At 31.1% G+C, this 19,196-nt stretch overlaps 1 protein-coding gene across 6 annotated transcripts in view; it reads right to left on the bottom strand.

Annotated features, from left to right (window-relative positions):
• LOC149548248 (uncharacterized) overlaps positions 1–2,672 on the bottom strand; it is a 58,197-nt gene extending 55,525 nt beyond the window's left edge. For 3 of the 6 annotated variants that reach the window (XM_089792302.1, XM_089792303.1, XM_089792304.1), the window contains exon 1: positions 2,094–2,563. In XM_089792302.1, coding sequence (XP_089648428.1) covers positions 2,111–2,416 — 306 coding nt within the window. In that variant the 5' untranslated portion in view covers positions 2,417–2,563 and the 3' untranslated portion in view covers positions 2,094–2,110. Of the gene's footprint in view, positions 1–2,093 lie in introns of all 6 variants that reach the window. The other 3 variants (XM_089792299.1, XM_089792300.1, XM_089792298.1) reach the window with 3 other exon arrangements.
• Between the last annotated feature and the right edge of the window lie 16,524 nt (positions 2,673–19,196).

Here is a 19,196-nt window from a genome sequence, read left to right as displayed (position 1 = left end):
TAGTTTGTATGCAAATACAAGCAAGTGCATAACATGTACATTTGTGGCAATCTCTTCTCCTCATTCCATTGTTGCAATTATATTCCAATCACAGCTTCTCTAAGTCTCTTTCAACTTCCAATGTAGACATTCTTTTTAGTAGATAAACTTCGCTCAAAAATTTGTTATTTGTGCATTTTGGCCAGCTGAGGCCTCACCAACAACAAATGTCATATCAAACTTTCCAAAAATATGCAAGTTGGATCACAATGTCAATATCATCCCCATTCATCCATGTATTGCATCTTGAGATATAGGAAGGCCCACAAATCGTCTTCACCCATTAGCTGCACTACTATGAATTAGCAAAGTTGTCCAGTTATTATTCACTAAAAATCTGACAAAGATTTTGGCATTGATCCATCACACGTCATTTCACCCTCAGATCATATTATTTCAATTATGCTAGTGACTTGTTTAGAAATTAAAGATTATTGATCTACATTTAGCAGTAGCTCCTTTCACCTCTTGTACATTTAAGACATTGTATCAGGTTTGATTGCTAGAGAAATGGTCTATTGGTATCCTACACAATCAATATTTTTGAATGGCATCTTAAAAGAGAATGAAGAGACAAAACTGGGATAAATGCTATCAGATGAAGCAGTTCTAAACAAGCCCGATTCATCTTTGATAGTGATAACATCCAAAAATGAATGGACCACTTGCCACTCCATGGGGAAGAAAACAGGAATGTTGGAAACGATCCATCCCTGAGTGTGACTCTCCTTCTCTCCAGAGGGACCCCCTCCTATCTGTTGGGGTTCTCTGCACAAATTTTGATTTTGATTGATCCTCCCATGCAAACATAAAATTATACAAAACAGTGGATACCAACCATTCAGCATATCCCACTCGAAAGAAGAGATGGCGGTCACCTGTGGCACAATGCCCCACCATTGCAAGGAGGGTAGGTACCTCAAACCCCACCCGTCTATGATAGCTCTAGTGTCAATCCCCTATAGATTGTAGAGGCCAGATTATATTCATAACATGTCCCCCTATAGAAAATAGGACCACCCACCTCTCTATGATAGCTGGTGGGGCACAATAATGAAAGATAGCATAGGACAAATTTAAAAATAGAGATTGCCAGAGCTTTGAAAGTTCATTGCACTGCTTGTGACCATGGCATTCATAAAAGGCACTGTATCAGGTGAAACCCTTGTCAATGCCGGCGACTGTTGCTAGAATGCTAGCTTACATGTTTTATGAAAATATATTAATATTTGTTTTACTTTTGGTAGGCTTTTCTGGTGATTGTCCACCATATATAATGTATATAATGAGGAGTTCAAAATACTTTTGTAATTTTAATTCTCTCCCCAACTTGGTTGTATGTTTGTTATGGCAGTTCTTTAAGTCCGTTTTCCATGCTATCACAAATGTCTAAAACATCTTTGTACTCTCAATTGCTATTCATTGGGCGAAAGCATCCATTTCCAGTAGTTTTTTAAATGTCCAAGCTTGTTAATTTAATATCCCACCCTTGTTGATTTAATGCCCAACATTTTGACAATAATGTACAAATAGCTGTTACTGTAAAGCTGTTACCCGTAATTGCTGATAATGACTACCCTAACTGAATGTAATTTATTCATTAATTAAAAAACAACGAATTATGTGAAGACATGTCAGTACACTAAAAAACATTATGACAGTGTGCTCATTTCTTTGGCCGTTTTAAACACCTCGCATCATATTTGATGATATAACCTGAAACCTTAAGAGTTATAAGTAGAAGACTATAAATATTGAGAATGATTTAAAACTTTTGTGGAGTAAGAACAAAACTAGGGTGCTCAATTATGAATCCTCTTTCTATCATGTTTTAGTTCTGTAAGGTTAAAATGGTCAAGGATGAATCTTGATATGTTTTTCTTTGGCACTTGTTTGTCATCTAATCTTTGCTCGCAACACAAATGACGCCCGTAACCAATACAAGGAACAGAAAAAACGATCACAGAAATCCCAATTTCAAGATTGTACAAGGGGGATCATAATTGAAGGCGCCCACAAAGTGTTTAAAACGAAAAGGATTAAAAACAACTGACCGTGAAGTGAGAAGAGCTCAGGAGGTGGAAGAGCGAGGTTGTTTGTCGGGGGATTTGTCGTCGGTAGTGGACCTATCAAGGGGATTGCCACCCTTGATGTACCAGCCGAGTGCGAACAAGGAACCGCCAGCGAAAATGGCAGTGCCCCACGCATGAGAATACCACTTGCTGTACTGCCTCACCGCAAACTTCCACTGCTCTCTCAGAGTCGCAGCATCCGGAATATATGGGTCGGGTGGATTAGGGTACTCTATTTTCTTTGGAATTGAATTCTCTATTTTCTTCGGAATTGAATTGCCTATTTTCCCTTGCTGTCCCTCCATTCTAGAAACTGTAAAATGTTCGCTGAAACATTCCCACACCTCCTTGCACCGACAAACTCATACTAAATCTTCCAGGTCCCACTTTGCACAGTATTTATTCTAAATCCAGATTGCAGACTACCTTAACGACATGTGTGCACTACATCTCAGCTGTCATTGCCAACCCAATACGCGCCTGTGGATTTCTTGTGTCTGATACATACAGATCCCACTAACATAAATATCCGTGGTCTTTTGAATATCTTAATTATAAGTTATCACAATAGATGAGTCAAATTGTACATGTAAAGTTTAAAACATTTAAAAGATAGATAGATAGATAAAATTTTAACGTCCACGAGGCTAAAAATAGTCTATGGGACAGCAAAACAACTTAAGCAAACTTAAGTAGCTCCGTTCCTTTCTTGTGTAGGATGATTATGAGCCCACCCAATTGCTCAATGTACTCTTCATTGAATAGGTTATGCTAAGAACTGTCACATGTCACATATAGTATCTGCAAATTTATCTCTATTGTCCTTGTAGGCCTCACATTCTAAAATAAAGTGTTGTTCAGTTTCCACTTTCTCAGAATTGTAGAATCTGCAAATTCTCTTTTCCCAAGCCTCCTTTGGCCTCTTCCAACACCCGGTCTCACAATGAAGTCGGTGAGAGTTGGTTCTCAGCTGAGTGATAAGAATTTTAGCCCTCCAAGAAATGTTGGCTCCTATGTATGCTTTTTAGAGTTGATCACAAGTGGGGTTGAACTCATTTATATAATATATTTTCTTCCTCCCGATCTCACTTCCCTAATTTCTCTTGTAGAATTTTTCCATAACAAAGACCTTTATTTCTTTATTATTTGTGAGGCACATATTGAATTGAATATTCCATTTACTAATCCATTTGATGTTTTGTTGCATCCATGTCCTTTTTCACTTACATAGTGTATCACTAAAGACAACTTTTGGCCATCTAGCCTCTTCCATTTTTTCGATTCGTTTTAGATAGCTTAAAAGGCGAACCATAGCAAGTGCCTCAATAGGAGCAGCCCCCATTTCACTTAGCATAATATCATATGGAACAGTGCTTTTGATTTTAAACTTGCTTTATTCAAACGCAAGTCCCTGCCTATTATGAAAAGGATAGGGAGAAAAATGATTAGAATGTTCTTTAAAAAGAGAAAAGAAGGAGAATTATTGTCACTAGAAGATAGTGCATTTGGTTTTCAAATTTTGAATTGCTTTTAGTTTTTTAAAGCTATTTAAATAGATCTTGATTAGATTAGAGATGATTTTTTAGTATCTTTTTAAAAAGGTTAAAATAATTAAGAAATAATATTATTGTTAAAGTTAAAATATATATTTGCATTTTGAGACTTGAGGAAGTTTAAATATATTTTTCTTAAAACAAATTTAGAGTAGAAAAATGAAGGGCAAACATTTTGAGCTCATTTACAGTGCGTGATTGAGACAACATTTCAAAATTTAAATTTAAATTTTATAGGGAAAAAAACTAATAAAATATAATATTAGAACATGAAAAAAACTATTAAAGATGAACTTTAAATTTGAAATAAGGACTATGCTCCCCCTATAGACTTTGTATAAGATCTTTTGAACTCTCGATATTTAATAATAATAAAAATAACAATAATAATAATAAGTACATGTGGGATTTGATTTTGCCACTTTTTCAAAACAACTATTTAGACCTACAAATTACAAAAAAGAAAATGTTAAGTCAAAATTTAAACAACTTATGAAACATGTTAACAATTTTGTTAGAGGCACGTCCAACAAAAATCTCTTTAAAAAGCCAATATTTTATATTATTCAAACATAACAAAATTAAGAGTTGCTTAATCAAAATTTAGAGAAGAAAGGGCGTAATACTCAATACAAAATTCTAAAATGTGTGGTTTAACGTGAATGCTATGTGTTTCTTGGTGCCAAAAGTATGAAGCTTATGTCCTACAAAAAAATGTATTGTAAAATTTATTTATATATTTTATATGATTTTGAATAATTTACTTTCATTTATATTTAGAATTTCATGTTATTCAAATTATATTTTACTATTCTCATAATTCTTGCACTTCCTTTTGGTGCAAGCACTTCTAATTAATTAGAATAACCTTATAATTTTGTACATATTCCTTCATCAAAATTCATAGAAATATAAACAAATTGAGACAAGGTTAAGATAGTGTCATGCCCAAACTTACACGACATAAACACAACTACAAAAAAAAAAAAAAAGTTGAGAACAATTAAATTATACATCAGAGATTTTCAATGACAATGATAATCAGCTAAGAAGTTCTTACTGGCATTAGGTTAAGGTTATCTTAAAGGTATGATTGTTACGACTAAGTGTGCAAGTATCAAGTTTTTTTGAAGACTCGTCGGTCATTGATCAACCATCTTCTAAGAACCACAATTATTCCTTATATCAAACTGGGTGGTAAGGATCCCTACCAATTACATCACCGGAGAATCGAATGCTTTCCTTAGATATGACTATGATGGCAGGGTAATTCTCGTATGGTACTTTTTGAATTTGTCCTAATGAGGATAAGTTCATTCATTTGTCAATAATGTCACTACTTACTAATTTCACCATATCTATAACTTGGTAATAGGTTGGTTGTTCCTTTGTTTTACATTGTTCATCAGATGAAGTTTGTATCCTTATCCTATTATGATCATACATTATAGTCCTAAATTGTGGAACAAAGTAAATGACTTAAACTCGATGACTTAAGAAGAAGATATACCTAGCTTACTCAAATTATGAGTATACATATAATGTCCAACATATAGGAACTAGGACTCTACTCGAATATATCTATGTACAATCTGATTACAATGCGAAATTTACATATATAAGTATCATCATAACCATCTACTATTCCAACCTCCTGACTATTCAATGAACCCTCTAATCCCATCATATCTCATTACTTAAACTTCTATACCCTGACATACTTCTTTTACTCCAACTTATTAAAAAACCCATTTTTGTCATGCCCTAAATTTACAAGATAAAAACATGATCAATTTTTATTTTATTTTTTGTATTAATGTAGTAGCAAAGGTTCTAGGGTCTACGAGTGTGGAGATGATGCATTCAAACATATTGCTCTTCTACATACATTTCGCCCCCTTCAATTTATCTTTCATATTCGTTAAATTGTATATTGGTATCCTCTTAATGAACTTCTTATGTATTATCTTTTTTTCTTTTTCCGCTTGACCATTTTAGAAATTTACTAAATAGACACTTCAACTGGGCTCCAAATATTAATTATCCATTAGATTTGTTATTTTGTTTTGTTTTGTTTTTTTTTATTATTAAGTTTACATGTACATGTCCCTTTACTAGTGTCTATATATAAGTTAGGTCAAATCACTAAATTTTATCTTATAAATCAATTGTCTAAACACTATAATTGTATTACTTTATAATTTATTAAATAAATCTTAGTAATCCTAATTAGTAAAATATATTTCCACCTTACTTGACAATGGCTTCATACTATCTTAACCCTTTTTTTTCTCTAAACCAATATATTTATTCTTTAGTTCATTATTATTTCTAAGAAGAACATAAATGCATACTACATTTATAAACTTACCACTTACTAACCTTGAAGTTTGTCTCTAACTTATTCACAAGCTAACTTGTAATTAGACTAACTTACATTAATATATTTCTAACTCATGCACCAACTAATCTAAAAGCTCTAAATCTAAGACAAAGTTGACATCCCTAATTAATTTTCTTAAAACAAATATTTTTCCCTTAAATCTACCTAACACCATACTATTTCTTTCTCTCCCCTCCCTAGATCTAGTGCCTAAATCTCATTTTTCAAGCTCCCCACTAACATCCCACCTCCTTCCTAGGTCCACGTGACATGGGCTTAAATGACACCTTGTTGCAAATTTGTTTGTACTTGGGGTTGAATAATGATTGGGTTAAAGGGTAAAACTTGGTTCTTTTTAAAAGCAAGCACCTCTTGTCTAAAACAAACCACAAGGCAGCCCTTGATGCCTAGTTTCCCACATGATTGGATGGAGGGTGTGATGGGGAGGCTCCCAAGGTGGTCGGCCTTGGGAAGTCTCCCTAGTCTTTTATTATTATTTTTTGTTAGTTAAGTACACATGTGATACAAGGTAAGTATCATGCGAATTATGAGAAGTCAATTCAAATTTGATTTTAATATTATTATTTTAAAAAAAAATTGGGATCCTATTATTACTTTGTGGGGGTATTCATAGAGTACTTCTAGTATAACAAGATAGATGGCTGGAGTCCTTGAAAAATATAGTCCTAGTTAGTGAGTCTATATATATAGTATGTTTTCTAGGATAGTGTCACAAGGTTCTAAGAATATTCCTCTTATTATTTTAATGGTTTGTAATCTTGGGGAAGGAATTAATTTCCTTCCCCGTACAATTTCTAGAGAGGTGAAATGCACACTTACAACAAGACTATCAAAATTTGGTCTAAGTGTATACTTTTCTCAAACTAATTCTTTTTTTGTGTTTGTTTATCCTATCCTAAAATTTAAGTGAATATATTTGTTGATAGGATGTATTGTCTTCCTAGAAAGTTTGTATGAACTTTTAGAACCAATGAGTAAATAATTATGTATATACAACTAACTATCAAACATGGTGATCTTCTTCCAAGTTATGAAATGCATGGCATATAAATTTGCAATGAAACATATATATTCAGAATTGTCCGACTCTACTCATAATGTTTTTTTTTTACAGTTATCATTTATGAAATCTATCTACCAAATAAGTTACAAATGTCATGAGGAGAAAGTTCTAATACATGATTCCTTTCTAATACATCAAATTTTACAGTGAATAATATCTCGCAAAAAATATATATATACAACTTCTCAATAATATCCTTACTCTATCATCAATATATAATATAACTTGAAATTTTCATTCTACATCATATTAAAATAACAATGGAGACTTTAGAATCACCACACATTTAAGATGACAAATACATTAATCCCTTTTTACACTCTTAAATCTTTTCCACTTTATCAAGGGTAAAACCCTAATGCCTTCATGGTATGCCTCTCCACAAAACCTGCACATGACACACAACTAGGAACCATGGAGGCTCACCTCCCATCCTAGGCTTCTATGAAGCCACCCACCGAGCTAGGGGAAACAAGGCTCAAATAGGATACATCCAAACAACATCACAAGACAAGAACAAACATGAATACAACATTTTTACAACACATTTACAGCCCCAACCAAGGTTTACACAATGATTCACAAGTGGAATCAAAAACATTGGGTGAAGGTGGGCTCTCCATAGAGGAGAATGCCATATCCTTATGCCTTAACAATCTTACAATTGCAATATACCCAACAAGGCTTCCAAGAAACACATGTCATTCAAGACTATCAATAATTAGATACCTCAACAAGGCTATCCATAATATCCTCACTCATACCTCCCATATAACAATAGAAAAACATATGGCTTTCAATGGAGCCCATACTCCATGAAACTATCCTCTTACCAAGAGAAGGATTTCTCAACTTCAATGTAAAGCCCAACTAACCCCTTCACCCCAAGGTTTCTCTTCCCTCCCAAGGGTTAGTGAAGTCTTCACACCCATTACAACATTCAATCCAAATCAAAAATTCAAGAAAACAAACCAAATGCAAATGGATTCAACATGCACACTCACATACCCAAACATTTACAACCTACGCCATATACAATACGTAAATCTTACAAGAACACTTACAATTTCCATCTTTCAACCTTTCATGTTATGAGAGAAAACATGGCATGAAGCACTAACCTCATTCCAAGCTATGGTTATGAAATGGTGATGAAGATCATTCCTTCCTTGGCTTCCAAACTTCTTCTTCCAAAACCCTATCTGTCTCTACAATTAGAGAGTGGGTGAACAACCACTAAGTTTGGCACAAGCTCCCTAAAAAGACCTCCACTTCCATCCTCACCTACCCCTCTTACACCCTTGTACCTTTCTACCAATAGGAACTTACCCAAGTGGAGGGATGAGGACAGAAGTCATGTGACACTGATTTTCAAATTGGCTTGAAAATGACTAGTTTAGAGGGTCTCCTAAGTCCCCTAGGCCAACTTATGGTTATATTTAGACCCCCAACCTATACTACTACCATGCGAGTGACTTATTTTCACCAAAATAACACTTGGGAACCTCTTTTAGGCTCTCTAAAGTTCCTGTTCCTATCAAATTAAATTTGAATTCCATCATGAAGGTGACTCATCCTAACACTCTCCAAGGTGGGTTAACTTAATTTCATAATGGGATTAAGTTTAGGTTAAGTGACTTCATGCCCAAAAATCCTATACGACATGTCATTTACACATAGACAACACAAGTGTCAAATGACACACACACACACAAAAAAAAAACTTTACACATCACGATGACATGTCACTAATTAATCATGATCTTTAAACTTATAACACCCATGTGCAATCACATTACGAAATAAACACAATATAATGAGGTTTTGAATCTTCCAGAGATTCACCTTGGTTTTACTGTGTTCACATAGGTTTGAACCTTGTTTCCCCAAATAATTTCCATGGTTCAAGTTTCCTGCACACTCAACTTAAATGTCAGTAGTCCGATGGAATAATATAGAAATACGTGCAGAATAATCCATTATCACATTAACACACACAATTGATTCCCCTTTCTAATCATTTCCACAAAATATTCAAAACAATGCAATATCAACATGTATCTTTCTTATCATAACAAAATTACCGTTCTAAACACTGACCATACTTATAATCATGAAACACTGAAGTCGTATCTACTAAATCATTAAAACATATAAAATGGATCTCTGTATATATGTCCTAAGTGAAAATCACTAAAATGCAGACTTGTTAACTAGTATCCTTACAATCAAGTTAAACATAGTGACATTCCTAGCAATATCCCTTTATCACATTACGAGGGGTTTGTGTGTGAGTTTCTAGGGTTAATTCCTCAGACTGTTAGAATGTTTCCATAATTATGTCATAATAATTTAAAACCAATTTTCGAATGTAACCATATGTCGTGTTGTCATTATAACCTACATTCATTGTTGTTCTCACCAGAGTGAATGTTAATTTATCTTTCCTAATTGCCTTGTAGATCATACCTTGAATCTCATGACCAGGTTCTTAGCTTGAACATATTGAGTCTCATTTTCATGTGATCTTATCTTATCGACCTAATGTTATTAGATAGGGTATCAACCTTATAATAATCAAAATCTACATTAGTCTCTAATAGAATCTCATAAATCAGTGTTAATAACAAAAATGTCGATCATGACCTAATTAACTCCTAATCATATTCATTCCTTACAGTTTATAATAGGATAGTAGTGTGGGCCTTACAGATAGGTGTGGATGGAGATATGGGCTAGAACAATGGACTGGTGTATTTTATATCCTCAAAATTCTTATACTTCCTTTTCATGCAATAAATTATAATTAATTATAATAACTTTATAATTTTGTTCATATTCCTTCATCAAAATTCAAAAAAATATATACAAATTTAGACAAGTTTAAGATATGTGTTGAGGGAGGTATTGGCTAGAACAATGGAAGAGTGTAAGTGGAAGCAATACTAAATTAGAAACTTCAAGATGAGTTTGAAATGAAATTAATTTACTTGCAATAATAAGTAAAAATTATTTAGAATCAATTATAATTCAATATATATACTAGAATTTTCACTTGATATTCCTGATAATAATTGTGAAAAACAAATAAAAATAATATAAAATGTTGATTTGTCAAAGATTTCAAAAATCAGATAAATTAATAAATTAAATTTGTATTTAAAAACTTTAACAAAATTATGAAAATAGTCAAATTTCACCCGTGTACAAACATTTTAATAAAATTATTCACAAAAAATATATATTTTAATTTACATATTTTATAAAATAAATATTACTATAAATTTGAACTTAACTTTTTTTAATAAATTTTTAAGATTGAAAAACACACACAAAAAAACTCAAATCTAACAAAAAAAAAATTAAAAACTTAAAATATAAAACTAACTAATAAAAATTAAATATTATTTAAAATACTTAAAATAAAAATTATATAATATCAAAAAATCTCATTTAAGTTTAATGAAAGTTTAAGAAAATTACAAAGCAATTAAAATTAAATATTGTTTAATATACTTCGATTTGGAAAATTAAATCTCATGAAAAAATCTTATTTACATATGTTATCTAATAATTCCACCATAAAAAAATTTAAAATTTAAAGCTAAAACAAAAACTCTAAGACATGGAGGAATATGGTAGATATTATTGCACAAAATACAATGATTTAGTCTATTCATGCATTCCCAAAATGCGATCTAAGAGGGCCAAATGCGTGTACATGAACTCATGTCTTGTAATACATGGGTAGGTCATTCCCTCCACCTATAGCGCATTCATTGTTCTCCCATCATTGTTACTAAACATTGCAATCTTGCCTCCTTTATGAGAGTACCAATGAATGGGTCCTCTGCACTATCATGGTAGGCATCATAGCAGCCTACTCTGATTCAGAGAACGATACAATTTTCATTCAGATAGCCACATTTATATGTGAAAAATAACCATCAGTTAAAGAATATCTCAATGTTAACTCAACACCTCCAATTTCATATGTGACAAATACCCACCGATATTCCACCAACAGAATTATAGTAGGGTTTGAATTCTATATGTCATTGTGCTAGTTACCTAGTACCCCTAGGAAACCTGAAAGAGGCTTTAGATGCCCATAAAGGCTAAATGGTGATTAGTTGAAATGCCTTCGAACAATTCCACTGGCTCATACATCTCATAACACCTTCTGATACAACTTAGCATGGAGTGAATTAACTCAAATGTTGGCACTGATCAATAATATGTTCATAGTTTATCACTTTAATTATGCTCACATTTTATTTGGAAGAAATAGAAACACAATATTTTGAAACCTATGTTCTAGTTCATGTTCCTTTCAACTCATTTTCACTAATATCCTATAGTTACTTTTAAAAAAATCAATTTGACCTTCAACTTTTATCCGTCCCCACATAAATTGCTACCAAAATTGTTGTTGGTTTTGGCATTTCTAGATGTAGAACCTAGAAAGCTACAGGTAAAATGGATGTTTAATAATCCAGTAATAATCTAGTGTCTTGTTAGTCGAAATTATGACTAGTAAAAGTACAGTAGAGTAGAAAAAGGAGTAAGAAAGTGGATAACTACATATCAAGAATTTCAAAATACTTTCCATTCAAATGATATTTGTAATACTACTATATGCTATGAATGATTGCTATAATATGTATAGAGATTTTGTTAAATTGTACAGAAATGTCATGAAACCTTACATTGAAAATTAGATAGTAAAATATATAACTCTAAACCTCATTCCTAAAACAATGAATGAAATCTATCATGCTTAGAATAAAATTAAAACCCTAACAACATTAACTATATAACTTGAGCAATAATTCAAAACCCTAACTTAACCAAAATTTTAAACAATTAACTAAAATAATATAATGAAAATGAAAGTAAAATGTGACTCTTTGTTATGAATCTTTGTCCTTAAACTCAATTGAAAACTTGAATTCACTCAATACCCTTCACAATGTAATGTTGAATACAAATAAATAGTCTCCTTTTTTTTTCTTCTTAGAATGGGAGATGCAAGTGTATTGACATTCGAGCATTTGAAAAGATATGGAGGATCTCCAAGCGTTCAAAAAGAAAAAAATGTGTAACCAAGTCTACAAGCACACTCTTAATGTCAATAGTAGCTACATGCTTCTTGCTTCATGTCAATTGCCTTCTTCATATCAACACGGACTACATGTTTTATGCTTAGTGTCCACATTTGCTCCATGAATGAATATGTAAAGACACATGGACAAGCATGCAAGAGGCCGGATGGTAGCTATAATTTTTTCACAATATTTCACATTATAAATTTAAAAGACTACTAGGAAAATTAGAAAGAACCAATAGTAAAAAAATAAATTAAAAACTAAAATTTCATTTTAATAGAGAAATTGCTCCAAACTATAGGTTTTGCAAAACATATTAGATTTTTGAAAAACGAACTAATGTAAAAAGTGGAGGTGAAAACTTTAGTATCCTGCCTTATGGCAGGGACTAACAATTGCCACCTAGTGGCATGTACTTTCCTTTATAGTGTATTGTAATAAATATAATTTAAACAATAGTTGTCCAAAAAATACAAGATAATTCAATAATAAATAATAAATAATTAGACAATTAAAAAATAATTCAATAAAGAATGTTTTATCTTTGAGAGAAAAATCTCATTTTATTATTATGACAAAAACATAATTTAACAAGAGCTCTGGTGGAGCTAGAGTCCCTACCTTTTGTTAAAAATTGAGAATAGGAATAACCTATGATTAAAGTAGAGGGACTACATAGAAAAGATAAGAAAGGTTACTAAAGTTTTCACCAAAACATTTATAAACAAGGATTGATAAAAACTTGAATCAACAACTCAAAAAATAAAATTCAAATACAGGTTTTTGAAATCTATATCAATAATTGCCAAATATTTATTTTTTATATTGAGTCTATACATATTCTTAAAAAAACAAATGTATTCTTGCATATTTGAACACACTATGCATGTGTATGGAGGAATGTTTAAAAGATGAATATGAGGCATTTACCAATCATCATTTGTTTATATGATTGTGAATGAAAGCCTAGAAAGAAGCTCTTCGTATCATAAGCCTTGCACGTAAAATGCATCAAAAGATAAGATACTTAGCAACTTATGTGCCCATGTGCCCATCAATAAGCTCGTTCCAAATCAATGTTAGTCAAATGAAAGATAAATATTGCAATGATAACAATGTGACTTTAAAAAATATCTAAAGATTGCATAGAAGATAATTGTTTTTTAGATATGAGATTTATTATAAAAAATAAATTTAGATAAACATATAAATATGGAAATTAAAAGTTTATATATACGATTACTTTTAAAATAATAAATATAAAAATATTTTTAAAAATAGCTTGGATACATGGAAACAATTTAGAATATAAAAGAAAATATAAGAACATTTATATATAATTTGTGTGTGTGTGTGTGTGTGTGTGTGTGCGCGTGTATACATAGATCTATAGATAATTACTTTTTGATTCCATTATTTACAATTTTTCAAAATTTACATATAGATCACAGTCATGAAGAAAAATTATACTAATGTAATTGAAAAAATAGTTTATATGAACTATACAAAGTTAATATGAAAAATAATAAAAATAGAAATGTTTTCGTACAAAATGTCATAAACATTTATAACATAAAATAATTTAAAAAATAAAAAATACATATTACGTCTCTAATTTAATAATTGAAGAAATCAATATGAGTTACTTTATAAAATTTGAATTAATTTTTTTAAAATAACAGGAACATGAAGTAGTACAACTTAAAAATGTTTTCATTACTCATATAACTAATATTTTAACTAATTATTCATATAAATTTGTGATCTTGAACAATGCTGCTATTTATTAATTAATATAATGGCTGACTCATCAAAACATATTATTCCTGCTTAGTTTGATTTGAAGTCTTAATTTGAATGGCATGTGTTTGCCAACTATTATCAGAAGTTTGGAACGACTAAATCTTCTATGTAACCATCCAACTAGGTAAATGTTTAATATCCTAATTCATTATCAAATTGCCAAATCTTTTATTTAGTTTGTATGAACTCCTTCATTGACATCAATGTGGCAAACTTTATTTTCTTAAAAAAAAGTTTCCTCGACAGATGGAGATAAGGACTTATGTTGATTAGAATGCACTAGAAGAATGTTTTAACTCACGTCATATCAAATTCTAAAACATTTACTCTAATCTCTATTTATTCATATCCCTGCTATTAAATGGAACCCTGTCTCCAATCCTTCTGAATTCGATCTGTCCTAGTGATGATAATTTTTTGATAGATAATAAAGAAAGAATATAGCTGCAATCAGTAATAGAAATGCTTTTAAATGCCTATCCCTATCCCTATATACTTCATCTTTCTTCTATATACCAAAATTTGAGGAAATTACATAGTTTGAGTAGTAGTATATTAGAGCTTTGAAAATGGAGAATGATTGTAGCAAATGTTAGACTGGAGAAGTCAGAGAGCTATATGCCTAGAGAGGTCAGTTTTGATGCTTGTATTTGCAAAACAATTGGGATATTGGACATTTTGAGCAATTAGATTTGAATTGTATATTAGAGTGATTAAATGCTTGCTGCTGCATAAAGATTTAAGAAATTTAGTTGGCCATTTATTTCAATACTGACATGCCCAAATTATTTTAGACAGACTATTGAAACACGTAGGAGAGGGATGAAAAGAGGGTGATATTATTATTCATTGCTGCTTCAGCAAACTTCTACATAATAGCAGTCACAGGAGGACTGTAATAGTCTGGGCCAACAAAACAGAAAATGAAAAGCAAGAATCACACTCACCTCCGTCAATGTCCATTGTTAGAATATCTTGCAAGATGAATAAGATTAGAGAGTGGCACGAGGAGAGAACTAATTGAAGAAGATGGTAATAGAGAAGAGGCTCTATAGATGGGACAAGATGGATTCATCTTGAGCCACGCATCTACACATCCTACATAAAAGCAGTGTCGATAGCCCGACAAGAGACAAATAACTGCCCTATACTTGTACTCGCAAAGAAGATCAAACTACACGTGTCTTGTGGGCGGGACAACTGCTACCGCTGGCAAAAAACCAATTTTAGATACAAATCTATGGTGCTTTGGTTTAGCCTAGTGCCTCCAATACAGTTAATAATGATGTTCACAACTGTTCTATTATTACTACAGTTTCATTCTCTGCCACTATTTTCTATAATGTGAGAGCTATATGGTGTTTTTCTATAGAGTGAGTTCCAGGAACTAAGCACATATTTCCTTGCATAGATTACATGGGATAAGCATGGATGATTTCCTAAGACAGTAGGATTAGGATTTCTTCTAGGAACAATAGTCTGCATAGGAGCATAATCAATGAAATAGTAGGAAAGTTATGGACTTTCATTCTTCTAAAGGAGATAGAAATAGAAAATAGAAAGTTCTAGAATTTAAAAAATAAATTATTGTACAGAAATTAAATTTAAAAATAAAGTTTTCCAAACTTTAGTATCATCATATTATTTTTACTTTGCAAATTAATAGAGGGGGCTGATGAAAGCATTAGTTCCCTACCTTATATAAGGCAATGACTAACAAAGATTACCCTATGCATCCATATAGAATCATGAATAAAAGTAATTGTAAGTTCATATTCGTAGTAGTTACTATTGAAAGATAAATGTAAAACTTTTCTTACTTGGCTTAAAATCGTAGTATAGTCATAAGAAATTACACCTTTAAAATGTTGAAAGAAGTTTTTAATATTGGCAAGGAATAAACCTACATTAGTTTACTAATATTTAATAACTTGTTAAAATAATATAGTTCATAACATTGTATTATATACTACACAAATTAATAATCAACATATTTCAAATATACTTCATTTAGATATAAAAATATGATAAATGATAAAAGGTCATTCTTATTGTGTTTTAGTTTTATTTATTTATGATTAGTTAAGAGCAGCACTATATTACACTAGCCTTCTCAATTAAATTATTTTGTGATTAAAACATATGATTTTTACAAAATCAATTTTATATTGTTTTTCATAGTTGAAACTAAAATTTTGAAAGATGTCAATATTTGCATATCCATAACAATAGGCAAAGAAAATGGAATATGGAGGAAGCCCGAAAAAAGGAGTCCTATAACACAAAATATTTTAGATCAATGAGATTTTAAATAAATAGTGTTTTTATTAAAACAGATAAAACATAAAAATTTGAACATTACAAAAACTATTATTTTCTACAAAAGCCAACAAAAATAATGTCATCTAATTGGTGAGAACTAATTGACTAATTTGTGAAGTGAATGCAATAGTATTTGCCGATGGCAAGTGCAATAAATATAGAACAATGTTGCATGGATAGTTTGATGTATGAAATTGATTTTATCTTTATTATTGTTAGTATATCTTGAAAATGATAGTTTAGAGTAGGCATTGTTGATGTTTGTTGGGTCTATGAATGAAACAATGATTGTTTTCTCATACTATTTTAAGAAGACAAATAAATGATATTTTTTATTAATTTTTTTTACAATATCTATTCAATTAATTTTTAATATATATGTCATTATGCAAGAACTCTACTTTTCAACCATTTTTAATATATATGTTATTGTACAGCATAAAAAAATGTAAAAATTCAAAGATGCAATAGATGTAATAAAAGATAAGAAAAATCTTTTAAATTTTTTGTTTAGAAATAAATGAAGATTGTAGCAAAAAAAAACTCTCACAATGCCTCACAAAATGTTTATTAAAAAGCTCCATAGATTCTTAATTTTTTTAAATAAAATATAAATGCATTATAAAAAGTAATACCTATTTCTCATTAATACATTTCATATGAGTTTAAAAATTCTAAATAATTTAATGTTATACTTAAAATATTTCAAATAGTGACTTTCTATTTCTTTTTATAAATGTAATTGTAATTTTCTATAAAATTATAATATATGATAAACATTTCATTCTTCTTTTCTAATCTTTTCTAAAAATACATTAGATTAATAAATACTAAAAAATATTTAATTATAGTTTAATAAATATATTTTTTAAACACGCTTTTGTTTACATGTTACTATTATTTATCTTCAATATAGTCTTTAAATAAAAGTTAAACAATAATATTATTTTATATATTATAGAAAATTTAAAATATTAAACCATGTATAGTATGAAAATTTTAAAAAATTGATTTTTTTTAACAATATTCATTTGGTAATGAAGTGTCCATATGCTCTATTAAAGAAGATTTTACCAATGCATGATTTTTTAAATTTGGAATGTCTGATTTCATACAAGTGTATATGGATTTGTTACGATGGACATACTGATTGACACCTACAGATGAAATGTGGTGCTGGAAATAGTGATTGAAAAAAATCTAGGGGAGGCATTTGAAGATCAAAATAATGAATATAATGAAGGAGTGCACGAGGCTATTGACCCAAGAAAACTATTTTACAGAAGAGGATATGGATTTTTTATTTTTTAGTGGGTGAATTTATGTAGAAATAGTTCTCAAATCCTTGGCGTGTTGCATGAGTATAGTATTGAGATTCAGACATAAATTTTGGATTTGGACACTATGGAGGTGGGAATACTTGCTTGTGAAAGTGGATGAACAATGATTTTAGGAGACAATTATAATCCTATGCAGCCAAATCCATTGACTTGTCCATCAAAATGAGAATATTCTACTTGTTTCATGAAATGTTGTATAAGATGCTGAGAGACTGGATCACAAACAATAGTTGGAATTGAAGTGTAACGCCCCGCTCGGGAACCCAAGAGAAATAAACCTAAAATGTTACAATGTTTACTGAACTATTTTTTTTTTTTGAAGTTTAAACAACATCAAGATAACATTAATGCAGAAGCAATATGAACATACACAACAAATACACATTTGCAATTACAGTTATAGTTTCAATTCCTCAAAGGTTCCTTTACGTTGAGTCACATTTAATAATCTTAAATTAATTAGTTTAAGTTTCAAGTACAATGTCTCAAGATCATAAAGGAATAACAGATACATAGTCGCACAAGCAAATGCATAAGTATAAACAATACAATGAAGGTACATCCAATCAATAACATCCACTGCACATGTCGCAGGGTATGTGAAAATAGATACAATACACCAGGATATATGATAACATATATACATCATCGAAAAAGAAGTCTCTGAGATAAGAAATAAGAATGATAAAGGTACATCTTCTACACCGAACATCCAACAGCTGGCAATGTGAAGGGGAACCCAAATGGTAAGAAGGCACTACCTCCCGACCGCGTGGTTACCTAGTCAGGCTTCCACTCCCACCGTGCAGGGAAGATAATGAACGATCCACATACGGCTATCAAACCTAAAACATTCCTAGGAAAGGTACCCCTAATAGCCAAAACTACCTCATAGGAAACACATACTACTCAAGAAGATAAAATAATCCAAAAGTAAGAACACTCAATCCAATATCGACACCACATAACCAAACATCATATATGAACCAAGTATAAACCAAATACCAAGGTCATAAGATAAAGTCAACGAAAGATAATCATCTCAAGTCAAAAGCCACATGTCAAAAGTACATCATCATGAATCACCAATCATCATCAATGAAAGTAAGTAACCACAATAAACATATCCAACAATAGTACACCACCAGAGGTACACAAATCTACAGAGGAGACTCAGGCTACATACTAGGGAGTGTCATCACATGGCTGCTTGAGTTACCCTGGACTGATCTCTTAATAGACCCCGGACCCTCAAGCGTTGAGTTACCCTGGACTGGTTACTATGAACCCCAGACCCTCAACATCACACATATGGAAACTAGAAAGCCCTCTCAAGAAGACGAGGCACTCATCTCATTCCCATCCTTAGTCTATACAAGCACTCAAGGCATGGGTAGATCAAATATCTCTAACTTATCTTTTTAGTGTGTTTTCCCCCCCCATAAATTTTACTTACCAGATTATCACTTATTACATAACTTGCATTAGGTTA

The sequence above is a fragment of the Cupressus sempervirens genome, chromosome 7 (genome assembly GCF_028749045.1).
Source record: "Cupressus sempervirens isolate cs-2001-9-10 chromosome 7, ASM2874904v1, whole genome shotgun sequence".
NCBI classification, from domain to species: domain Eukaryota; kingdom Viridiplantae; phylum Streptophyta; class Pinopsida; order Cupressales; family Cupressaceae; genus Cupressus; species Cupressus sempervirens.
Note: the sequence above shows the minus strand (reverse complement) of the source record. Positions and strands in the feature narration are given on the sequence as shown.